Source organism: Dendrobates tinctorius, unplaced genomic scaffold (genome assembly GCF_039654945.1).
Source record: "Dendrobates tinctorius isolate UK_male_01 unplaced genomic scaffold, ASM3965494v1 ptg000154l, whole genome shotgun sequence".
Taxonomy (NCBI): domain Eukaryota; kingdom Metazoa; phylum Chordata; class Amphibia; order Anura; family Dendrobatidae; genus Dendrobates; species Dendrobates tinctorius.
The window spans coordinates 18,664,247-18,690,652 of NW_027361821.1; the positions used below are offsets into that span (position 1 = coordinate 18,664,247).

The 26,406-nt window shown below is 44.9% G+C and overlaps 1 protein-coding gene across 1 annotated transcript in view; it reads left to right on the plus strand.

Moving 5' to 3' along the window:
* COL4A5 (collagen type IV alpha 5 chain) overlaps positions 1 to 26,406 on the plus strand; it is a 358,955-nt gene that overhangs the window by 262,746 nt on the left and 69,803 nt on the right. Inside the window, exons 36-41 of the mRNA XM_073547642.1 lie at positions 2,117 to 2,256; positions 2,637 to 2,763; positions 17,254 to 17,334; positions 20,530 to 20,628; positions 20,704 to 20,754; positions 21,055 to 21,240. Of these exons, the coding sequence (XP_073403743.1) occupies positions 2,117 to 2,256; positions 2,637 to 2,763; positions 17,254 to 17,334; positions 20,530 to 20,628; positions 20,704 to 20,754; positions 21,055 to 21,240 (684 nt within the window). The remainder of the gene's footprint in view (positions 1 to 2,116; positions 2,257 to 2,636; positions 2,764 to 17,253; positions 17,335 to 20,529; positions 20,629 to 20,703; positions 20,755 to 21,054; positions 21,241 to 26,406) is intronic.

The following is a 26,406-nucleotide window of genomic DNA, read 5'->3' on the forward strand; positions in this document are numbered from 1 at the left end:
CTCCCCTTAAGCAGTGCCGGAAGGTCGGGGGACTGAGAAAATGGAGGCAGCCTGAGGGGAGCAGGGCAGAAAAATGCGCGCTTTCACTGGGAGACCGAGGGTGGAGGAATGGGTGGAATTAACTGCACTGTTAGAAGCCCCAAGATAGCGCTGTCCGAAGACAATAGGCAGGCTAGGGGGAGTGGGCGGGGCTGTGCGCCATCTCAGGGGCGCATAACATAGAGGGAGAGAGCAGTGGGCGGGCCCGAAACGGGCGGGAGAGAAGCCCGCCCGAGGATAAAGGCGGGGTGCGTGGCCGCGACGCCGAACAAGGCCCGAATTGAAGCCGGGGCCTGGAGTAAATGCGGCGGCTGCCGGGAACTTGGGGCGGTGCGGAGGTGTCGCTGTACTGCTGCGATGACCGCTCCTGAGATGGATCCCTGCATGAAGCCCGGCTGCAGAGATGAATAAGATAGGTGCAGCCGGGGGAAGAAGCCCTTAGTAAGGAAAATAAAGGATGGAATCTCCAGCGCTGGACTTCAGTTAAAAATTCATCATTTATTGGAAATTCTTAAAATCGGACAGAAAAAAGTATGAATAAGGACATACAGGCAGATGGGGTCTCTGGTGGTCTCCAACCAACGCGTTTCGACCTAGAAGGTCTTACTCATAAGAATTTCCAATAAATGATGAATTTTTAACTGAAGTCCAGCGCTGGAGATTCCATCCTTTATTTTGCTTCAGTCAACGCCCCCGATCAAGGTGACTCCGTGCGCAGGAGGATTATGGATTGCAACTGAGACTGGTGAGCTGACCTCCCCTTATTTTCCCTATCCTTCTACAACTTAGTAAGGAAAGGCGCGGGGAGAGGGGGGGGAGCCAGCCTGGAGGCCTTACACCTAAAGGGAGGCTGCCACAGGGAGCTGAATACTGATCCGTGATTCCTCGCCCTTTTCTGAGGAGGGAACCTGGGGAAAGAGAGGTACCTCCTCGTCCAGGTGAAGTAAAGACGTCCGTGAATTTTCGTCGGACGTCCGCGCCTCCTGCAAACCAACAGGCTCTGGTGGGCGAGTGGGTGGGAGACGGGGGACCAGGACCATTCTGGATCGCCTGACACACATCCATGTTAGGGGCTCTTGGTCCTGCTGAGGAGAGCTATGAGGATTCGGGGTGGCAGTACACGCCGTACTCATAGTCTCTTTGTGGGACTACAGATGTGACTATTCACTCTGTATCCCTCCGGAAATCTAAAAGGAAACGACGCACACTGAGGTAGATATGGGTCTAATGAAAGACCCGTGTCCACCTCCTACTGACACTAAGCTAAACTGAACATCCTACTTCCTGTCGGTGGGGTGTACACTGCGGAGGAGGAGCTAACTTTTTTCTGCATAGTGTCAGCCTCCTAGTGGCAGCTGCATACACCCATGGTTTCTGTGTCCCCCAATGAAGCGATACAGAAACACTGATACTCCCAAACCTTTGCTGCAGGGTTTTAAAATGAAATCTGTGGCCATGGGCCACTTGCAAGACCCGGCTGGAGGGAGTGAACCACCCCACTGTCATCCTGTAGTTCACTCCAAAAATCAAAGTCCTTGCTGGGATTTCTTAAATCTGCCTTGGCCAAATAGCTGGATCAAGTCCAAACTTAATTTTATTCTGCACTGCAACCACAGCTATGTCTGTGACTGCAATGCACTCCAGAGGGCTCAATACGCTTCTATGCGCATCCTGGGGGATACATACCTTCCCTCACATATAATTCCCCTCACTGCCTCACAATATATTATTTCTTCAGCAGAATTACATAGTGCTGATCATTATTAATGCCCAGTTATGTATTGTCCTTATAAATCCCAGTAAGAAGTTTAATGCTTATGCTCATCTTCATTGGGATTATGTAAACCCAGTAAACCCACATGATTTGTAGACATTGGACTAATTATTTATTGCACCACTGTTGTCATTGTTGCCCTTGTGTGAGCAAGATGCTGCAGTGATGATGAAGAACTTTATACAGTATGTTGGGAAGTGTTAAGCAGAAATTAGGTTTATTCCCCGACAGTGGATATGCAGTTCTCCTGTCTTGTGTTCATTCTTAATTTAGATAATGTGTTGCTTGTCCCTTTGTTTATAGGACCAAGTGGTGAAAAGGGTACACCTGGGCAGCCTGGGCGCCCTGGGTCACCAGGACCTCCAGGATTCAGTGGATCAAAAGGTGAAAAGGGTGAACCAGGACTTTCAGGCAGCGGGCAACCTGGCTTGCCTGGTCCAAAGGTATGAAGCCACCCAAAATGTACATAATTTATTTAATGTTTCCCGGTCATTCACCTGTTATATCTGCCGCCAATCCTGCAGTCTTCGATGATCTGTGTTCACTGGTCCTGTAGTGATGATGCGCCATCCAGGCATGTGACTGCTGCAGTCAGTAACTGGCATATGATTGACAGCAAGTTCAGTTGGACATGAACCTTGCCACATTCTAGTAGGGAGGTTTGCAGAGACCACTGGAGTAGCAATTCTGTAGTCTTAAGAAATCCACATTCAGCATAGATGTAATAATTACTTACATGTTTCAGACCTGTGTGGCTCTTACGCATAGCATTCAGGAAAATGTGACACTAACACCCAATCACATTACCTTTTACTTTGTCTAGGGAGAACCAGGACCAGCAGGATTTCCCGGTAACCCTGGAACTAAAGGTGAAGCAGGAAGCCCTGGACTGCCTGGATTGTCAGGAGTTTCGGGCTCTAAAGGGGATCCAGGTGCTCCAGGATTTTCAGGTACAGTAAACAATTCAAAGGCTATGAACACCTTTGACATATAAAAAATATTTTACTTACCTTTACTGAAAAACAATGTACTAAGTTTCAGTCTGCAATTTTCACTCCTTCATTTATTTTTATACCCACTGATATTTGCAGCCTGATCCAAGTTGCAGATATTTTGCCTGTGTGAGTGTCTCTCCCAGTAATATAGGCTGGATGTAAGGTCTGTGTGTTTCCAGGTTAATGTAGTGCTCCTTACATTACACTTGTTTTCATATATCAACACAGTTCCAATACTGAAATTATTTCTCTATGTGCTTTCCTCTTTGTCTACTGCTTTGTCTGTGCCCTCTAATCTGTCCTCTCTCCACTTCAGATCTGTGTACAACTTCTCTTCCTCTCTTTCTTCTTTCTAGAACACTGAGAGCAGAAAGCTCAGTCAGGACAAGAAGCAGGAGTTCTAATAGATTAAATTTAATTGATATCCGAATGCAGTGAGATGTTTGACACGCACCCATAGACTTGCATGGGTGCGTGCGATCCGATCCTCGGGTGCAATCACAGCATGTTGGGATTGTTTTCATATGCCAAATTGGCATGAGAAAATAATCACACAAATGAGCTGCACCATAGAGACACTCGTCTGATTGCATCGCAAGTGGGAATGAGCCCTAACACATAAGCTATAGAAAGCAAATGGTGCAACATTTTTAAAGGGAACCTGTCACCACCCCCCAGGCGTTATTAAGTAAAAGAGCCACCTTGTGCAGCAATAATGCTGCATTCTGTCAAGGTGGCTCTTTTATTTAGTGTCCTTTCCACCGTTGAAATAAGCGATTTTAAAATTAGTCAGTCATACCAGAATTTTGACCGGGGGGCAGGTCTTTCCCCCTCTGACACCGACGCCTCGCATCCATCATTCATTTCCTCCTTATGTCTTTGCTCTGCCTCCTCTGTGTTCAATTCAAATGCTGGCGCCTGCGCTGTAATATATTTTCTTGGGCATGTGCAGTTAGTGCTGCCCGTTCTCTCACATCACTTCATGGCCTGGCTATCGCGCCTGCGTAGTGCGCTGCCAGATATCCCGCCCCATTAGTCGCTTATGATTTATTCACACAGCGGGGCGGGATCTCTGGCAGCGCGTCCACGCAGGCGCGATAGCCAGGCCATGAAGTGATGTGAGAGAACGGGCAGCGCTAACTGCGCATGCCCAAGAAAATATATTACAGCGCAGGTACCAGCATTTGAATTGAATACAGAGGAGACGGAGCAAAGACTTAAGGAGGAAATGAATGATGGATGCGAGGCGTCGGTGTCAGAGGGGGAAAGACCTGCCCCCCGGTCAAAATTCTGGTACGTCTGACTAATTTTAAAAACGCTTATTTCGGCGGTGGAAGGGACGCTAAATAAGAGCCACCTTGACAGAATGCAGCATTAGTGCTGCACAAGGTGGCTCTTTTACTTAAAAACGTCTGGGGGGGTGACAAGTTCCCTTTAATGAGACTCAATTGCAAAAAATTTTTTTTAGCCCAAATAACATGCATTTAAGTTAAAAAAAAATGTACCCCAAAGTGGACAACGCTTTTAACTTCACATTTAGGAAGCAATTAGGCTATAAAGGAAAAAATCTGCTCGCTCTGATTGCTGCTGTTATATCAGATATATTTTATACTAGCTGAAGAGCCCGGCGCTGCCCGGGCATAGTAACTAACTACGGTTAGTTATAACAAATTATAATGATTATATATATATATATATATATATATATATATATATATATATATATAAAAAGATGAGTGTAGAGCCTCGCCCACTCCACATAGCCACATTCACTATAATATCCCACATCATCCCGTCAGCCAGAGCCACCGGACTACTAATATCCCAACTCATACTGTCAAAGCCACCTGACTACTATCCCAAATCATCCCGTCAGCCAGAGCCACCGGACAACTACCACTAATATCCTACATCATCCCGTCACAGCCGCCAGACTACTACCCCTAATATCCCACATCATCCCGTCAGCCAGAGCCACCGGACAACTACCACTAATATCCCACATCATCCCGTCACAGCCGCCGGACTACCCCTAATATACCACATCATCCCGTCAGAGCCACCGGACTACTACCCCTAATATCCCACATCATCCCGTCAGCCAGAGCCACCGAACTACTACCCCTAATATCCCACATCATCCCATCAGCCTGGGGTCAGAACCAGAGCGCTGAGTGAAACGGTCCTAACTTCCATACCGGGGATCCCTTTAAGAGAGGCCTGGCGTCAGAACCAGAGCGCTGAGTGGATTTGCCCTGACTTCCATACCAATGATCCCTTTTATAGAAGCCTGGGGTGAGAATTAGAGCGCTGAGGGATTTACCCTAACTTCCATACCGGAGATCCCTTTAAGAAAGCCTGGGATCAGAACCAGAGCGCTGAGTGGATTTGCCCTGACTTGCATACCAATGATCCCTTTAATAGACCCCTGGGGTCAGAATCAGAGCGCTGAGGGATTTGCCCTAACTTCCGTACATGAGATCCCTTTAACCCCTTAACGACCAATGACGCCACATAGGCGTCATGAAAACCTGTGCCATTACGACCAGTGATGCCTATGTGGCGTCATGACTTCAAAGCCCCCCTGCGGGTTGGGTGACCGGGGTCAATGAAAGTTCACCCCACCCGCAAATACAGGGGGCTTTGTACTTCCCCACAGGGGGCGTGGCTTCGCCCCCCACGTGGCTATGAACACTCTGATTGGCTGTTAAAAGTGAAAGCCAATCAGAGCGATAGTAATATTTCATCAATGAAAATTGATGAAATATTACAATCCAGCCATGACCGATGCTGCAGTAGCATTGGACATGGCTGGAGACCCAGATCCGACCCCCCCCCACAACTCACGGGGCCGATCGGCCCCCGATACCGACTGACGGCGGCAATGTGCCACCGCCGTCATCATCTGCTCCACTCCCCCTTCTCTCCGCTCCCCCCACATTCCGACCCCCCCGGTACCTCCGATGTCCCGCTCCGACTCCCGGTGTCCCGCCGTCTTGCTTCATGGACGCCGCCATCTTGGAAAATGGCGGGGCGCAGTGCGCCCACCGGCTGCAGATTCATTCATTCATTTTGATCACTCTTACAGTGATCAAAATAAAATAAAAAGTAAACAAACCCCCCTTCTATCACCCCCATAGGTAGGCACAACTAATAAAATAAAGAAAATATTTTTACTTTTCCATTAGGGTTAGGGTTAGGATTGGAATTAGGGTTAGGGATAGGGTTGGAATTAGGGTTAGGGTTGGAATTAGGGTTAGGGTTGGAATTAGGGTTAAGATTAGGGTTAGGGATGTGTTGGGGTTAGGGTTGGCATTAGGGTTATGCTTGTGGTTAGGGTTATGGTTATGGATGGGATTAGGGTTAGGGATGTGTTGGGGTTAGGGGTGTGTTGGGGTTAGGGTTGGAGTTAGAATTGAGGGGTTTCCACTGTTTAGGCACATCAGGGGGTCTCCAAACGTGACATGGTGCCACTCTTGATTCCAGACAATTTTGTATTCAAAAAGTCAAATGGTGCTCCCTCCCTTCCAAGCCCCGACGTGTGCCCAAACAGTGGTCTACCCCAACATATGGGGTATCAGCGTACTCAGGAAAAATTGCACAATAACTTTGGGGGTCTATTTTCTCCTGTTACCCTTGGGAAAATAAAAAATTGGCTAAAAAAATTTTTTCTGTGGAAAAAAAAATGATTTTTTTTTATTTTCACATCTCTGCGTTATAAACTTCTGTGAAGCACTTGGGGGTTCAAAGTGCTCACCACACATCTAGATAAGTTCCTTGGGGGGGTCTAGTTTCCAAAATGGGGTCACTTGTGGGGGTTTCCACAGTTTAGGTACATCAGAGGCTCTGCAAATGTAACATGACGCCCGCAGACCATTCCATCAAAGTCAGCATTTCAAAATGTCACTACTTCCCTTCCGAGCCCCGACGTGTGCCCAAACAGTGGTTTCCCCCCCCACATTTGGGGTATCAGCGTACTCAGGACAAACTGGACAACAACTTTTGGGGTCCAATTTATCCTGTTACCCTTGTGAAAAAAAAAATTGCGGTCTAAAAATCATTTTTTGAGGAAAAAAAATGATTTTTTATTTTCACGGCTCTGCGTTATGAACTTCTGTGAAGCACTTAGGGGTTCAAGGTGCTCGCCACATACCTAGATAAGTTCATAGGGGGGTCTAGTTTCCAAAATGGGTTCACTTGTGGGAGGTTTCCACAGTTTAGGTACATCAGGGGCTCTGCAAATGTAACATGACGCCCGCAGACCATTCCATGAAAGTCAGCATTTTAAAATGTCACTGCTTCCCTTCCGAGCCCCGACGTGTGCCCAAACAGTGGTTTCCCCCCCCACATTTGGGGTACCAGCGTACTCAGGACAAACTGGACAACAACTTTTGGGGTCCAATTTCTCCTGTTGCCCTAAAAAATTGCACACTAAAAAATAATTTTTTGAGGAAAAAAAATATTTTTTATTTTCACGGCTCTGCGTTATAAACTTCTGTGAAGCACCTGTGGGTTCAAAGTGCTCACCACACATCTAGATAAGTTCCTTAGGGGGTCTAGTTTCCAAAATGGGGTCATTTGTGGGGGAGCTCCAATGTTTAGGCACACAGGGGCTCTCCAAACACGACATGGTGTCCGCTAACGATTAGAAGTAATTTGCATTTCAAAAAGTCAAATGGCACTCCTTCCCTTCTGAGCCCTGCCGTGTGCCCATACAGTGGTTCCCCTCCACATGTGGGGTACCAGCGTACTCAGGACAAACTGGACAACAAGATTTGTGGTCCAATTTCTCCTGTTAGCCTTGTGAAAATTAAAAATAGTGTGCTAAAAATCATTTTTGAGGAAAAAAAAATATTTTTTTATTTTCACTGCTCTGTGTTATAAACTTTTGTGAAGCACTTGGGGGTTCAAAGTACTCACTACATATCTAGATAAGTTCCTTAGGGGGTCTAGTTTCCAAAATGGGGTCATTTGTGGGGGAGCTCCAATGTTTAGGCACACAGGGGCTCTCCAAACACGACATGGTGTCCGCTAACGATTAGAAGTAATTTGCATTTCAAAAAGTCAAATGGCACTCCTTCCCTTCTGAGCCCTGCCGTGTGCCCATACAGTGGTTCCCCTCCACATATGGGGTACCAGCGTACTCAGGACAAACTGGACAACAAGATTTGTGGTCCAATTTCTCCTGTTAGCCTTGTGAAAATTAAAAATAGTGTGCTAAAAATCATTTTTGAGGAAAAAAAAATATTTTTTATTTTCACTGCTCTGTGTTATAAACTTTTGTGAAGCACTTGGGGGTTCAAAGTACTCACTACATATCTAGATAAGTTCCTTAGGGGGTCTAGTTTCCAAAATTGGGTCACTTGTGGGGGAGCTCCAATGTTTAGGTGCACAGGGGCTCTCCAAACGCGACATGGTGTCCGATAACGATTGGAGCTAATTTTCCATTCAAAAAGTCAAATGGTGCTCCTTCCCTTCCAGACCCTGCCGTGCTCCCAAACAGTGGTTTATGACCACATATGAGGTATCAGTGTACTCAGGAGAAATTGCTCAACAAATTTTAGGATCCATTTTATCCTGTTGCCCATGTGAAAATGAAAAAACTGAGGCTAAAAGAAATTTTTTGTGAAAAAAAGGGACTTTTTTTTATTTACAGATCAATTTGTGAAGTACCTGGGGGTTCAAAGTGATCACTATGCATCAAGATAAGTTCCTTGGGGGGGTCTAGTTTCCAAAATGGGGTCACTTGTGGAGGAGCTCCAATGTTTATGCACACAAGGGCTCTCCAAACGTGACATGGCAACCGCTAAATATTCCAGCATATTTTCCATTCAAAAAGTCAAATGGCGCTCCTTCCCTTCTAAGCCCTGCCGTGCACCCAAACAGTGGTTTATGACCACATATGAGGTATCGTTGTACTCAGGAGAAATTGCCCAAAAAATTTTAGGATCCATTTTATCCTGTTGCCCATGTGAAAATGAAAAAATTGATGCTAAAAGAAAATATTTGTTGGAAAAATTAAAATGTCCATTTTTTCTTTCCACGTTGCTTTAGTTCCTGTGAAACACCTGAAGGGTTAATAATCTTCTTGAATGTAGTTTTGAGTAGCTTTAGGGGTGCAGTTTTTAGAATGTGTCACTTTTGGGTATTTTCTGCCATATAGACCCCTCAAAGTGACTTCAAATGTGAGGTGGTCCCTAAAAAAATGGTTTTGTAAATTTTATTGTAAAAATGAGAAATCGCTGGTCAACTTTTAACCCTTATAACTTCCTAACAAAAAAATATTTTGTTTCCAAAATTGTGCTGATGTAAAGTAGACATGTGGGAAATGTTATTTAGTAACTATTTTGTGTCACATAACTCTCTGGTTTAACAGAATAAAAATTCAAAATTTGAAAATTGCGAAATTTCCTAAATTTTCGCCAAATTTCTGATTTTTTCACAAATAAACGCAAAAATTATCAACCTAAATTTACCAATAACATGAAGCCCAATATGTCACGAAAAAATAATCTCAGAATCGCTAGGATCCGTTCCTGAGTTATTACCTCATAAATGGACACTGGTCAGAATTGTAAAATGGCCTGGTCATTAAGGTCAAAATAGGCTTGGTCATGAAGGGGTTAAAAACAGTCAGTGAAATATTTTACCTCACAAAATGAATCCTCTGTGATTCCCTGCTGTAATGTCAGTATTGTCTTTTGCTTCCTCCCCTGCCCAGGAGATGTGGTATGCTCCATACACGGTCAGACACAGACAATTTTTAAAATGAACTTTCGTTTGTGGGAAAACCCCTTTATTGTGACCGGCTTCCTCTGCCTGTAGACACCTCGTGCACCTGCCACCAGGATCAGCCGAATGATTCACTGCGCCTGCTCGGAATTCGTGCAGGTGCAGTGTGACGGTGTTCCGCTGGTGGTACCGCGCAAGAGGCTGCATGAGTGAGTGTGAGAGTGTGTGTGTGGTGTGTACGGTGTATAGAGTGTATGTGTGGTGCGACGGTGTTCCGCTGGTGGTACCGCGCAATAGGTTGGTACCAGCAGCAGTTTCCTTATTGAGACACCCATCACTTGGGTGTCCCAATATGGCGGTCGGTGAACTTCCTCTGCTTGGAATTCTGGGATATGGTGACATCTGGACAGAACAGGAAATGAAAACATTACAAGGCAATTATATAAATAGACTAGATTAAGGCCCGATGCTATCGCATCGAGAGGATAGTGACACACCTCTTGCCATGTTAACCCTCAATACACACACACCTCCTCAACACACACTCCTCTCACCTTTCACCATCTCCACTCACATCCACTCACTCTTTCACTCCACATACGACCCTTTCTCTCACTCCGTCTCTCATACTCACACTGTCATCGTCGCTGCTCCATGATCCCCGACATCTTCTTCCGCCGGAGCCATCCTGGATCCCGACGTTGTCCACGCCGGCGACATGTTCTTGCGGCCATGCCATCTTGAGTATTCTGAAATCCTGCGAGTGGACATTAGTGGAGATAGTGAAAGGTGAGAGGAGTGTATGTTGAGGAGTGGTGTGTTGAGGGTTAACATGGCAAGAGGTGTGCTGTGACGTCACCAGTTACTACTGGACGGAAGTTGTTACAACCCGGAAGCTGCTTAGCGCATTTATTATAGTAGATTAAGGCCCGATGCTATCGCATCGAGAGGATAGTGACACACCTCTTGCCATGTTAACCCTCAATACACACACACCTCCTCAACACACCACACCGCCTCAACACACACTCCTCTCACCTTTCACCATCTCCACTCACGTCCATTCACTCCACATACGACCCTTTCTCTCACTCCGTCTCTCATACTCACACCGTCATCGTCGCTGCTCCACGATCCCCGACATCATCTTCCGCCGGCGCCATCCTGGATCCCGACATTGTCCACGCCGGCGACATGTTCTTGCGGCCATGCCATCTTGAGTATTCTGAAATCCTGCGAGTGGACATTAGTGGCTCACCATTGTCATTTTGAAACACGACTGCTACTTCACTGACAGTGGGATTATTGTAGCATCGAGGGTCTTGAGTACGATCTTGTTTAATAGCCATAGTGATGTTTGGCATGACAGTTCCGTTTTGTAGAGATTTAATTTTTTCTTGTTCTTCCACATCACGTAACATTTGATAAGCTTCCACAAAAGGATTAATAGTTTGGATTTGAAGGGCAATAATGTTCATCAATGTAGGATGACATTTTTGATTTTCTTTACATCGTAAGCGTTGTTCGTTTGCGGTAGTGGTATCGAGAATGTAAAGTTGGGCAAATGCGCGTTGCTGGTCATCTGAGGGATGTAGTGTTCCAGTTCTATGATAGATCTGGCCATGTATGCGGAAACAGTATGGGCCATATCCAGGAGGTGGTGAAATATTTGCACCCATGGAGGCAAAAGCAAAGGAACTGTTAATACTTCGAATATTATCCATGAAATTTTTGCTAAATTCACTTTGCCCTTTCAGCAAACGTGTAAAGACATCAGGATATTGTAGTATGGGTACATGGACTTTACCCTTCTGACAGCAGAGCGTAAAGTTGTTATCAGAAGGTATCTCTGCTACAAAATGCAAAGCTTCGCAATGCTCACATACATGGGTCATGTCACCACAGCTGTGTTCGGTAATACTATTTTCATCATTAGTGAAAATGTGAGGTTGTAGTAGAAGTGCATGTCCAACCGATGGGGTGCGCCTAGTTTTGAGACCAACGTATATTTGTCTTGGTTGCACTTTCTGCGGGCTAACTGCAGCTTGTATGTGAAGAAACTGTGCGTTGGTATTGACTAATGGTGGTATTGATAGGGAAGAAACAGATTGCTGATTAGTTATGTCAGTGAACGGCATATAGGATGAAGTGTGGTAGTAACTTGTTCCACATGCTGATGTGGAAGCATCCTGTTGTGAGTCTACTAATAATGATGAGGAAGAAGCCATCTGTTGTTGGCGGTGATGGCGTGTAGAGGCTTCTTCAGCCAATGTAATAGATTTAGAGTTAGGGGATTCGTGTGTGAGACGACGGCGTTTATAAGCCTTAATCTTGTCAAGTCGATGCTGTTTTTCCTCAGGAGTCTCATTAGCACGGCGTTGTTTTTGTCGTAGTGCTAAAGCTGCTTTCCTTTCACTGGCATTGGCATACTGTGCATCGGTATTGAATGCTGGTATTGATAGGGCAGAAACAGATTGCTGATTAGTTATGTCAGTGAACGGCATATGGGATGAAGTGTAGCAGTAAATTGTTCCACATGCTGATGTGGAAGCATCCTGTTGTGAGTCTAATAATAATGATGAGGAAGAGGCCGTCTGTTGTCGGCGGTGACGGCGTGCAGAGGCTTCTTCAGCCAATCTTATGGATTTAGAGTTAGGGGATTCGTGTGTAAGGCGACGGCATTTATAAGCCTTAATCTTCTCAAGGCGATGGTGTTTTTCCTCAGGAGTCTCATTAGCACGGCGTTGTTTTTGTCGTAGTGCTAAAGCTGCTTTCCTTTCACTGGCATTGGCATACTTTTTGTTATGACTCATGTTGGCACAGGTAAAGGAGTCTATTTGGCAGTTATCTGGCAGTGAAGAAGGCGTCCTGGAGTATTGTAGAGTAAACAGATACTAATTGACCCTGTAATTGCCCAGCAGTAGTTATGAAGTTGTAGTGGCAAATTGGCCCTGTAGTTAGACACCGGCAGAGGAGCAAGGCAGCAGTAGTTATGGCGGTAGAGGCAAATTGGCCCTGTAATTAGACACCGGCAGAGGAGCAAGGCAGCAGTAGTTATGGCGGTAGAGGCAAATTGGCCCTGTAATTAGACACCGGCAGAGGAGCAAGGCAGCAGTAGTTATGGCGGTAGAGGCAAATTGGCCCTGTAATTAGACACCGGCAGAGGAGCAAGGCAGCAGTAGTTATGGCGGTAGAGGCAAATTGGCCCTGTAATTAGACACAGGCAGTGAACAGTCAGATGAGCAAGGCAGCAGTACTTATGGCGGTAGAGGCAAATTGGCCCTGTAATTAGACACCGGCAGAGGAGCAAGGCAGCAGTAGTTATGGCGGTATTGGCAAATTGGCCCTGTAATTAGACACCAGCAGAGGAGCAATGCAGCAGTAGTTATGGCGGTAGAGGCAAATTGGCCCTGTAATTAGACACCGGCAGAGGAGCAAGGCAGCAGTAGTTATGGCGGTAGAGGCAAATTGGCCCTGTAATTAGACACCGGCAGAGGAGCAAGGTAGCAGTAGTTATGGCGGTAGAGGCAAATTAGCCCTGTATTTAGACACCGGCAGAGGAGCAAGGCAGCAGTAGTTATGGCGGTAGAGGCAAATTAGCCCTGTAATTAGACACCGGCAGAGGAGCAAGGCAGCAGTAGTTATGGCGGTAGAGGCAAATTGGCCTTGTAATTAGACACCGGCAGTAAACAGGCAGATGACCAAAGCAGCAGTAGTTATGGCGATAGAGGCAAATTGGCCCTGTAATTAGACACTGGCAGAGGAGCAAGGCAGCAGTAGTTATGGCAGTATAGGCAAATTGGCCCTGTAATTAGACACCGGCAGAGGACAAAGGCAGTAGTTATGGCGGTATAGGCAAATTGGTCCTGTAATTAGACACTGGCAGAGGACAAAGGCAGCAGTAGTTATGGCAGTATAGGCAAATTGGCCCTGTAATTAGACACCGGCAGAGGACAAAGGCAGTAGTTATGGCGGTACAGGCAAATTGGTCCAGTAATTAGACACCGGCAGTAAACAGGCATAGGACCAAGGCAGCAGTAGTTATGGTGGTACAGGCAATGCCAAGCGTCCGCACAGCAAGTCGGCGTGAGGTAAATGACGCAATTTCACGAATGCAAGATGGCGTCGGCGAAATCTCGCGAGATTTCGCCGACGTCGTTAACACCTCTTGCCATGTTAACCCTCAACACACCACACCGCCTCAACACACACTCCTCTCACCTTTCACCTCCACTCATGTCCACTCACTCTTTCACTCCACATACGTTCCTTTCTCTCACTCCGTTTCTCATACTCACACCGTCATCGTCGCTGCCCCGACATCTTCCTCCGCCGCCGCGATCCAGGATCCAGACGTTCTCCAGGCCGCCGACATGTTCTTGCGGGACGCCATCTTGGATTTCGTGAAATCCCGCGATATTCAAGATAGCGTCGCCGCAACAACATGTCGCTGGCGTGGACGACATCGGGATCCAAAAAGATGGCGTCGGCGAAATCTCGCGAGATTACGCCGACGCCATTTTGGATCCCGATGTCGCCCACGCCAGCGACATATTCTTGTGGGATGCCATCTTGGATGTCGTGAAGTCCCGTGATATTCAAGATGGCGTCGCCGCAACAACATGTCGCTGGCATGGGCGACATCGGGATCCAAAATGGCGTCGGCGTAATCTCGCGAGATTTCGCCGACGCCATCTTTTTGGATCCCGATGTCGTCCACGCCAGCGACATATTGTTGCGGCGACGCCATCTTGAATCTCGCGGGATTTCACGACATCCAAGATGGCGTCCCGCAAGAACATGTCGGCGGCCTGGAGAACGTCTGGATCGCGGCGGCGGAGGAAGATGTCGGGGCAGCGACGATCACGGTGTGAGTATGAGAAACGGAGTGAGAGAAAGGAACGTATGTGGAGTGAAAGAGTGAGTGGACATGAGTGGAGGTGAAAGGTGAGAGGAGTGTGTGTTGAGGCGGTGTGGTGTGTTGAGGGTTAACATGTGCGTGTGTGTGTGGTGACGTCACCGGTTACAACTGGACGGAAGTTGTTACAACCGGAAGCTGCTTAGGGCATTTATTATATAAATAGATGTTAATGCGAACTAGTTTGTTGCTCTGTTTCTTTACATGGACGACACATGGACCGAAAAACTCTTGCTATTTGGATCCTTATTATACAGACCATGCCATGAACTGTCCCAGATTAAGTCTTCTCTGCTTTGTTTTCAGGCCAGCCAAATTCATCACATTTATGGCATTTTAACATCAAATTGATAATCTAATATATAAAGCTCGTGCGTGTATGTGTGTATGTCCGGGATTGGCATCCGCACCGTCGCAGCTAGAGCCACAAAATTTGGCACAGTCACTCGTCTTGTCCCCGAGAGTGTCCTAAGCTATGTTGTGAGGCAAAATTTTAACCCCGCGCATTCCAATTCACCAAACAATTTTGCCCCATCTACATAATGGGGAAAAAGTGTGTGTGTATCAAGCCCCGCCCCTCATTATGATGTCATAATGGTTGCCATGGCGACGCTCATGTCATCATAGGTTGCAAGCCCCGCCGCTCATTATGATGTCATAATGTTTGACTATGGGATGGAGGATGTGTGATGGGTATATGGGCACGGGACTATTGGATAGCGGATATGTATGACGGGTATATGGGCACGGGACTATGGGATGGAGGATGTGTGATGGGTATATGGGCACTGAACTATGGGATGGAGGATATGTATGACGGGTATATGGGCACGGGACTATGGGATGGCGGATATGTATGATGGTTATATGGGCACGGGACTATGGGATGAAGGATATGTATGATGGGTATATGGGCATGGGACTCTGAGATGAAGGATGTGTGATGGGTATATGGGCACTCGACTATGGGATGGCGAATATGAATGATGGGTATATGGGCACTCGACTATGGGATGGAGGATGTGTGATGGGTATATGGGCATGGGACTATGGGATGGAGGATGTGTGATGGTATATGGGCACTCGACTATGGGATGGAGGATATGTATGATGGTTATATGGGCACGGGCCTATGGGATCGTGGATATGTATGATGGGTATATGGGCACGGGACTATGGGATGGAGACTATGTATGATGGGTATATGGGCATGGGACTATGAGATGAAGGATATGTGATGGAATATGGGCACGGGACTATGGGATGGAGGATATGTATGATGGGGGTATATGGGCATGGGACTCTGAGATGAAGGATGTGTGATGGGTATATGGGCACTCGACTATGGGATGGGGAATATGTATGATGGGTATATGGGCACTCGACTATGGGATGGAGAATGTGTGATGGGTATATGGGCATGGGACTATGGGATGGAGGATGTGTGATGGGTATATGGGCACTCGACTATGGGATGGAGGATATGTATGATGGGTATATGGGCACGGGCCTATGGGATGGCGGATATGTATGATGGTTATATGGGCACGGGACTATGGGATGAAGGATATGTATGATGGGTATATGGGCATGGGACTCTGAGATGAAGGATGTGTGATGGGTATATGGGCACTCGACTATGGGATGGCGAATATGAATGATGGGTATATGGGCACTCGACTATGGGATGGAGAATGTGTGATGGTATATGGGCACTTGACTATGGGATGGAGGATATGTATGATGGTTATATGGGCACGGGCCTATGGGATCGTGGATATGTATGATGGGTATATGGGCACGGAACTATGGGATGGAGACTATGTATGATGGGTATATGGGCATGGGACTATGAGATGAAGGATATGTGATGGAATATGGGCACGGGACTATGGGATGGAGGATATGTATGATGGGTATATGGGCATGGGACTCTGAGATGAAGGATGTGTGATGGGTATATGGGCACTCGACTATGGGATGGGGAATATGTATGATGGGTATATGGGCACTCGACTATGGGATGGAGAATGTGTGATGGGTATATGGGCATGGGACTATGGGATGGAGGATATGTATGATGGGTATATGGGCACGGGCCTATGGGATCGTGGATATGTATGATGGGTATATGGGCACAGGACTATGGGATGGAGGATAATTATAATTTGCTATAACTAACCACAGTTAGTTACTATGCCCGGGCAGCACCGGGCTCTTCATCTAGTTTTACATATAATATTAAACATTACTGTCTATCTACCTATCTGTAAACCTAAACTTTATCATTACTTTACCATCATCTTATGAATATTAATAATGTGTTCCTCCAGTGATTCACTTACAAACTTCAGAGCGTAAATACAAGTTTCCATTTTATCATTAAAAATGCTGTATGGTGACTAGTAGATTTAGTCGCTTACAGGCTGAGTACTGCAGTCAGTTCACTTATAGGTGAAAAATTAAATTACTGAAGTCTTTTAATTCCTTCCTTCTTATGTCAGCTGCAGTATCCAATAAATGCATAGATGGTAGTAGATTTGGCTAAAATGGCTTCACAAACTTAAATACCCATATATTGTATTACAAGTTGTTTTCATGTCTGTAGAGCGCACTTATTAGTTAATATGGTCCTGTGCTTACAGCAGCCTCAGTGCTGATTTCTGCAGTGTGTAGAAGTGTACTAATGAGAGATGAAATGAGTGGAAAGTACATGAAATTGTTGTTCACACAAAAAGCAACCAAAAAAAACATTAAGTCGTTACTAGTGTCTTCTGCTATCCCTGTTATTTTAGGTGCTCCAGGTCTACAAGGATCTAAAGGACTTGATGGACCTTCAGGAAACCCTGGTGCCCCAGGCCCTCCCGGACCAAGGGGTAAAAATATTCTTAAAGCTTGGATAAACCATTGTGGCAAATTATGTGTTCATAACACTTGACTTTAGTAGATATAGAGGTTATTCTGGTAGCTGATATTCAAGATTTATGAAAGTTGTGCTCTCACCATTGAAGAAAACAAACAAATCAATAAAAGGATTTGATATATGAACTATTCATTTAATGATATTTAGGATGCAATATCCAATAATGCAGTGTGAGAAAGATGATTGTTGGCATGTAAGAGCATTTTACAAAAGAAAGTACAACATGTATTTTACTAAAATGTTGCTTATAATTAGAGATTAGAGTTTAGATTTTCTTTGCCCTGGTCCGCCATCTTGTCTGTTCCTCCATGAAAGCCAGTCATCACCAGGCATCCTCTTCTTCTCTGCCGCTTAATCACTAGACCTCACGAGATGTCATGACGTGCGTCACACCATGACATTGCGGGGCTCATTAAGAGCAAGAGAAGCACAGAATGATAGCCCAAAGATGCCATCATCAAAGATGCACAGAAGTGAAGACTGGCTGTCAAGTAAGGGCGGACTGGATGCTGGACCAGGGTGGGGAGCACTTATCGAATTGCTCATGTTTAGTTATAAACTAAGGTTTGTACTAGTTGTCTAAAATTGTCAGGGCTATACTGTATGTCCATTTATTTATATTGATATTTAGAGTACTATATGTAGGTATCTATCAGATGCAAAAAAACGGAGGTTATTCGCTCATGTACATAGTGGCAACGTTTAGGCTCCTTGAGCCTTTCTCAAACTTGACAAAGGCTCAAGGAGCCTAAACATTGTCACTATGCACATGGGAGGAAACCTACATTTTTTACATCTGATCTGTTGGTGTGCTTCCTAAATTGCTTGATTTGTCTACTTTGAGTTTTTTGGGTCAGAACTCATGGGCAGGTACCACCTGCTATTCTTGGATTACTGCTTTCTTTTCTTTTTTATATATATGCAACATTCTGTATTTATTTATTTTTCCATTACAATGATCCATCATTTAGTCAGTTCCTTTATGATGTGACATTGATGAAGCTGTTATGTGAATGCAATATCTATGAACAGCTCACTTCTTAAAGCAGAAGATTATCACTAGAGGACTAGTAAACTTGCTGCCATGTACAGTCATGGCCAAAAGTTTTGAGAATGACACAAATATTATATTTTCACATGTTCTGCTGGCCTCTGGTTTTTATGTGTGTTTGTCAGATGTTTTTATCACATACAGAAATATAATTGCAATCATATTATGAGTAGCAAAAGGTTATATTGACAGTTAGAATGAGTTAATGCAGCAAGTCAATATTTGCAGTGTTGACCCTTCTTCTTCAGGACCTCAGCAATTCTCCCTGGCAAGCTCTCAATCAACTTCTGGATCAAATCCTGACTGATAGCAGTCCATTCTTGCAAAATCAATGCTTTTATTTTGTCTGAATTTGAAGGTTTTTGTTTGTCCACCCGTCTCTTGATTGACCACAAGTTCTCAATGGGATTAAGATCTGGGGAGTTTCCAGGCCATGGTCCCAAAATCTCTATGTTTTGTTCCCTGAGCCATTTAGTTATCACCTTTGCTTTATGGCAAGGTGCTTCATCATGTTGAAAAAGGCATTGTTGATCGCCAAACTGCTCTTGGACGGTTGGGAGAAGTTGCTCTTGGAGGACATTCTGGTACCATTCTTTATTCATGGCTGTGTTTTTAGGCAAGACTGAGAGAGAGCCCATTCCCTTGGCTGAGAAGCAACCCCACACATGAATGGTTTCAGGATGTTTGACAGTTGGCATGAGACAAGACTGGTGGTAGCGCTCACCTGGTCTTCTCCGAATAAGCCGTTTTCCAGATGTCCCAAACAATCGAAAAGGGGATTCATCAGAGAAAATGACTTTACCCCAGTCCTCAGCAGTCCACTCCCTGTACCTCTTGCAGAATATCAGTCTGTCCATGATGTTTTTCCTGGAGAGAAGTGGCTTCTTTGCTGCCCTCCTTGAGACCAGGCCTTGCTCCAAGAGTCTCCGCCTCACAGTGCGTGCAAATGCACTCACACCTGCCTGATGCCATTCCTGAGCAAGCTCTGCACTGCTGGTAGCCCGATCCCGCAACTGAAACACTTTTAAGAGACGGTCCTGGCGCTTGCTGGTCTTTCTTGGGCGCCCTGGAGCCTTTTTGGCAACAAGGGAACCTCTCTCCTTGAAGTTCTTGATGATGCGATAGATTGTTGACTGAGGTGCAATCTTTCTAGCTGCGATACTCTTCCCTGTTAGGCCATTTTTGTGCAGTGCAATGATGACTGCCCGTGTTTCTTTAGAGATAACCATGGTTAACAGAAGAGAAACAATGATGCCAAGCACCAGCCTCCTTTTAAAGTGTCCAGTGGTGTCATTCTTACTTAATCATGACAGATTGATCTCCAGCCCTGTCCTCATCAACACCCACACCTGTGTTAATGGAGCAATCACTGAAACGATGTTAGCTGGTCCTTTTAAGGCAGGGCTGCAATGATGTTGAAATGTGTTTTGGGGGATAAAGTTCATTTTCTAGGCAAATATTGACTTTGCAAGTAATTGCTGTTAAGCTGATCACTCTTTATAACATTCTGGAAGTATATGCAAATTGCCATTAGAAAAAATGAAGCAGTAGACTTTGTAAAAATTAATATTTGTGTCATTCTCAAAACTTTTGGCCTTGACTGTAGTCCTCCATATTCTTGAGTTCTGTATAACACCACCACCACCACTGATTGGCAGTTTTCTGCCTCTGGCAGCTTTCTGTGTACACTATGCAATCAGTGGTGTGGGCAGGGTTATACAAAGCTCAGCATTCAGAACTGGTAGATGTGCAGCAGATTAAACAAGGATTTTATCAACCCTACAGCAAGCTGACTAGTAAGTGATACATGACTGGAATCAGCATCTCTAGTCTACCACTACTTCATGTTGTTCTCAGAGGGCATAACAAAAACCTGTTCACAGATTCCCTTTAAAAATACAATTGAAATGGAAGTAAAACAACTCTGACAACCTTTTTATCTTTGTCAGAATAATAGTTGTCACACAAGTGTATCTGGTGGCGCTCATGAAGAACTGATTAGAATTTAAAGTTCCTTGCTGATAACTAATAAAGTACATTGTATATTTTGCATATAGTTGTAATCTAGGCACTATCACAATGCATTTTATTTTGTAGGTGATTCTGGCCGCCCTGGGCCTCCAGGATCTCCAGGTGAAAAGGGTCAACCAGGCCAAGATGGAATTCCTGGTCCTGCTGGCCTAAAAGGAGAACCAGGTTTGTGGCAGTCAGTTATGACCACTAATTTCTATATTCTGGTATGATTTTTAAATGTTGTGTCTCGTCTTTCAGGACTACCAGGTTTTGGGACACCAGGAACGCCCGGACTACCTGGGGGTCCAGGTATGGATTTGGTTTTCGTAATTGAAATTTACATTAGTTCTATAATTATAAGGTTTACTGCGATTAAACGCCAGTGAGTACTAGACATTAATAAAGATGGACTTCATATGCCGTATCTTTTACTTGTTATTTACTCTATATTTTGCTATTAAATATGAGGGCCTTGAAATTGGGAACGGGACTAGTCTTCTTTATCCTGTACATATTATGCCTACATGCAATAATAAATGGTCCTTTTGAATTTCTGTTAATTAAACTGTCCATAACCTTAAATTTAAACTTTCTGTTTGGCATTGGCAGGTGCAAAGGGTGAGCCAGGATTTTCTGGTCCCCCCGGATCTCCTGGATTTCCTGGCTCTAAAGGAGACAGTGGTTATCCTGGACGTTCAGGTAGCCCAGGACTACCAGGACAACCAGGTCTCCCTGGAATATCCACACCAGGCCCTAAAGGAAGTACTGGACCATCAGGACCCCCCGGCCGCACAGGTAAAAACATTTACTCTTTAATTATTGTGGAGAATATTTTTGCTACCAGCTATTTACTTTCAGAGTTAATTTTTATTTGTCTGTAAAATTGTAAAATTATCATATATATTTGTTTCTCTTCTCTACTGACAGAGAAGTGATGCTAAACACAAACATTGTAAAAGAATATGGGATTCTAAATTATAATAAGAACAAACTATATAAAATATATATAAAAAATATGTAATAAAATGGGACATTTGCTCCCCTTCCTGAAAAGCTAATATTTGGTAGCAAAAGAGAGCATTTGTTTCAGCATGACGTCACTGAAATAAGCTAGTGTGCACAAATGGCCTTGGTACAAGCTATGGCAACTCAATTTATGGTCACCGAGTCAATAAACATAGTGAGCACGTGTGAAAAAAAATCATTGGCTTCTACACTGTGAAATTTAAATCCGTGGGGCACAGAAGCATGAACAAATTTGGAGCCTTGCGTCTGCAATTCTCATTCCTGCACTCCATTGACTTCATCTCATTGCAATAGATGGCGGATTCCACCGAACATCACTCGTCTCACCTTGCGTTCCATTTTTTTGTGTGCGGCATCGGGATGTATTTGTTTTCTCTTTTGTACAAGGGGAACATGACTGATCATATCGCTGTGCATAACAGAGATCGAATGAGTGGATACGTACATTGGATAATGGCCACTTGCCAGTAATGTGTTCACTCATTAATACGCTACTTGTTCTTCTGGAGAAAGCAAGTTAATGATAATTAGCCATTCCAATGAGTTTTACTAGTAATTAGCCAAATTACACTGGATTTATATCTGCTGTTATCAATTTGTATGATGCTGTTTTCTAATTATTAACAGTCCATATATACTATGGGTTTACTATGCAATTTACCTTTACTTATTGTATGCATATAGCATTAAACTAAATCTTCAATTTATTTTTGATATGTTGTTGTTCTTGTTACGGACTGTTGATCAATGGGACTCCAGGTCTCGAGACATGAACCACAGTACACAGATGTTCATCTTATGGGCGCTTGTGGACAGAGCATTATACGGACCCATAGCCGTTCTATTGAGCCTGTACATCACTGTGAGCATGCTGATACATAAGCCGAAGGATTGATTGGGGGGACTCAGCGTCCACACTACCATGATCAACAGAAGCCCTTAGATGTGTCTTACTATGACCTATAATGGAGTGTGACACATAATCAGTTCAGTAGAAGTAAAGCGCAATATATCAGTTTTATAAGAGAAGCTCTCTGATTTATCTTAGTATATGCTAATCGTACCAAGTAGAAAAAGTTCATGTTTTCCTATGTATCAGTGCAGTCAGTCTGGAAATGACATCTGAGTACTTATGAGCAAGCAGATCATTAGCTCTCCAATAGACAGACAACAGTGGCCGCGTTAAATGAGAAAAGTCTAGCACATCCCTGCTCAGTCATGCTCTCCTTGTAAGCCATGTATTTATTGCATGTATTGTGGGAAAGAACCATCTTGTCTTGTTTATTTGTGCATGTGCTAATGTGGATAAAGCAAGCTATTATCAGTGTTCACACAAGTCAGCAATTCCACCCTTTGTCACACAGGCCAATAGGACATATTGTTAAAATGCTGCATGGGCAACACTTCGGTCACGTCCGACATCTATTAGAAAAAAAGCTGCATAGAGATTTTGCTAAAAGCAAAACACATAAATGACAAGGTGATATAGTCTATGATACTGATAATGCCCTCAGCAGAAGTCCCACATGTCTGCTGCTCCCTTGGACTGTCCAGGCACGTGGCTCTATGGCCACACAGTTTTACATTCTGTAGCAATGCTGATAATAATTTGTTTCCACTGGTACGTTTGGGACTTGCTGACATAAAATGTATGTAACCAGAATGTAGGATTTTTTTGTAGCTGAATATTCTAACAATCTTCGTGTTTCCCCCTCGTTCATCTAATGATCAATATGGAAAATGGATATTTGAATTGTGATCTCACTTCCAGGCCCCGAAGGTCAGCCCTTAAATGCTAGATTATTGCATGTAACTCACAATGTTAAATCACAGGCTATTTTCAGGAGCAGTGGTCAGTGCTATGCCAAGTCATTGTTATAGAGGTTATACTTATACTTCCGAAACGTCCGCACATCACAAGTATCAGTGTGTACTTCCAGACGCCACTCCATTTGTAATAATAATGGCATGATAATGTTATATTAGGAGAGCTACTGATCAAGATATATACTGTGTGTGTGTGTGTATATATATATATATATATATATATATATATACACATATATATTAAGCTCTAGCAAAAATTATGAGACCACCACATCAAAACCCTGTCATGGGGGGGACGTGGCTATGTAGCGGTGGAGGGAGGACGCATATAGGGAGAGCTCCTGTTATCATCCAGCTGGAAGACCCCCTGCTGCCGTGGCGTACCTGACGGTTTCGGGACCCCCCTGGACTCCGGAGCGTTCCTGGACCCCCGCGGGAGGACAACGCTGGGCTCCGGCGGGATGACAGCTGTGAAGGCCAGGGCGGCCAGCGGGGCCTGCACGAGGCAGCGGCCATTTTCAAAGCACGCGCTCTGGCTGTAAGAGACACGACACCAGCTCCCATTGCTGCAGTGCTGGCAGGACGGTGAGCATACATCCTGAGGATCTGAAGTGAACAAGCGGTGAGTGCTCTGAAAGATTGGGCCCCGCGTTCCCCCCCACTGAGTCACCTAGCCTGCTGATATTATTACTTCAGGGGCCCCTGGACCCCCCCCCCGGCTGCTGTCTCTGTGGGCACTGCGGATCCCCCCCTGGCCATAGGGGCCCTCGTTTATTGCCTAGAGCCGGACATTACCTCTCTGCGTGGCCCTTCTGCTCTGTGCTGCTCTTGAAACATTGTCACCGCCACATAATAGCCGTGATGTGCTTATAATTCTGGACCAGGGAACCCCAGAGTTTATCATTCCTGTTACCTTGCTGTGCCATATTGCTATTTTAAAATGAATTGCTCCAAGGGGTCAGGAGCTGCTGAAAAATTGAAAGAGTTTGCTAGAACTGACCATTCTGATATGACGCGGTCCCTCAGAAATAACCCCTCACAAGCTCAGCGTAAAAACTGTCCCTCTGGGGGTGAGGAGGAGAGTGAGCAGGAAGAATTAACCCTCAAACAGGCGTATGAACAATTGATGCAGGCCATTTCCTTAACCAGGACGTCCCTAACTGGGAAAATAGAGGACATATACACCAAGGTGGGGAGTCTTCGGCAAGACATGCAGGCCATGAGGGGGCACATTGCGTAGGTGGAGACAAGGGTGTCCCAGGTAGAGGATACCATCACACCCATGGAGGCCAAGTTAACGAAAGTGGCAGGCTCTATGAACGCATGGCAGCAAAAAGCGGATGGCCTGGAGAATAGAATGCGTCGGAACAATAGCCGAATTATTGGTCTGCCGGAATGCTCGGAAGGTCAACCTCCGGAGCAATTTCTAGAAGATCGGCTTCTCCCCAACTTTTGCTGTAGAAAGGGCTCACAGGGTCTCTACAAGGCCTCTTCCTCCTGGAGCCCCACCTAGACCTTTTCTGGCACGTCCCCTCAATTGCAGGGACAAGGATGCGATTCTGCATCTAGCACGGCAAAAAAGTCCCATTAAGTTCAACAACGCCACAATCTCGATTTTTCCGGATTTTTCCATGGAGCTTCAGAAACAACGGGCACAGTTTATGGAAATCAAGAAGCGGCTCCGGGAGAGGAATATTATGTACTTAATGATTTATCCTGCTCGGCTCTGGGTGGTCCACGAGGGTTCTTCAATGTTTTTTCGGATCCAGCGGAGGCAGCTGAGTGGCTGCGGTCCCACAGGGGGTCTGCTGCTACGGAATCCTAATGTATCTACTGTTAGTCAGAATTCTTTTATTAATGGATTGATTGGGGCCTTTTCCGCAGGCGTCTAGATTACCAACAGTACCGGACACTGAGCTTAGTGATAGTATCCCCTCGCTTGTCTAACGATGGGAGCACAAGACTTTGCTCCTATATTGTTTGTTGTTTTTTTACCCTGTTTTTTCTTTATAGTGGTTTTATTTGTTCTTTAGGTAGAAGCCACAGCCAACAGCAATCTCAATCTCTGTGTGGTGTCTCTAAATTTTACTCGGGTATTGATGTACGCCATATCCAGTGGAGTAAATATGGGGTCTGACATGTACAGTTGTGGCCAAAAGTATTGACACCCCTGCAATTTTGTCAGATAATACTCAGTTTCTTCCTGAAAATTATTGCAAACACAAATTCTTTGTTATTATTATCTTCATTTAATTTGTCTTAAATGAAAAAAACACAAAAAGAATTGTCCTAAAGCCAAATTGGATATAATTCCACACCAAACATAAAAAAGAGGGTGGACAAAAGTATTGGCACTGTTCGAAAAATCATGTGATGCTACTCTAATTTGTGTAATTAACAGCACCTGTAACTTACCTGTGGCACCTAACAGGAGTTGACAATAACTAAATCACACTTGCAGCCAGTTGACATGGATTAAAGTTGACTCAACCTCTGTCCTGTGTCCTTGTGTGTACCACATTCAGCATGGAGAAAAGAAAGAAGACCAAAGAACTGTCTGAGGACTTGAGAAACCAAATTGTGAGGAAGCATGAGCAATCTCAAGGCTACAAGTCCATCTCCAAAGACCTGAATGTTCCTGTGTCTACCGTGCGCAGTGTCATCAAGAAAGAAGTTTAAAGCCCATGGCACTGTGGCTAACCTCCCTAGATGTGGACAGAAAAGAAAAATTGACAAGAGATTTCAACGCAAGATTGTGCTGATGTTGGATAAAGAACCTCGACTAACATCCAAACAAGTTCAAGCTGCCCTGCAGTCCGAGGGTACAACAGTGTCAACCCGTACTATCCGTCGGCGTCTGAATGAAAAGGGACTGTATGGTAGGAGACCCAGGAAGACCCCACTTCTTACCCCGAGACATAAAAAAGCCAGGCTGGAGTTTGCCAAAACTTACCTGAAAAAGCCTAAAACGTTTTGACGTTTTGGAAGAATGTTCTCTGGTCAGATGAGACAAAAGTAGAGCTTTTCAGGCATAGGCATCAACATAGAGTTTACAGGATAAAAAAAGAGGCATTCAAAGAAAAGAACACGGTCCCTACAGTCAAACAT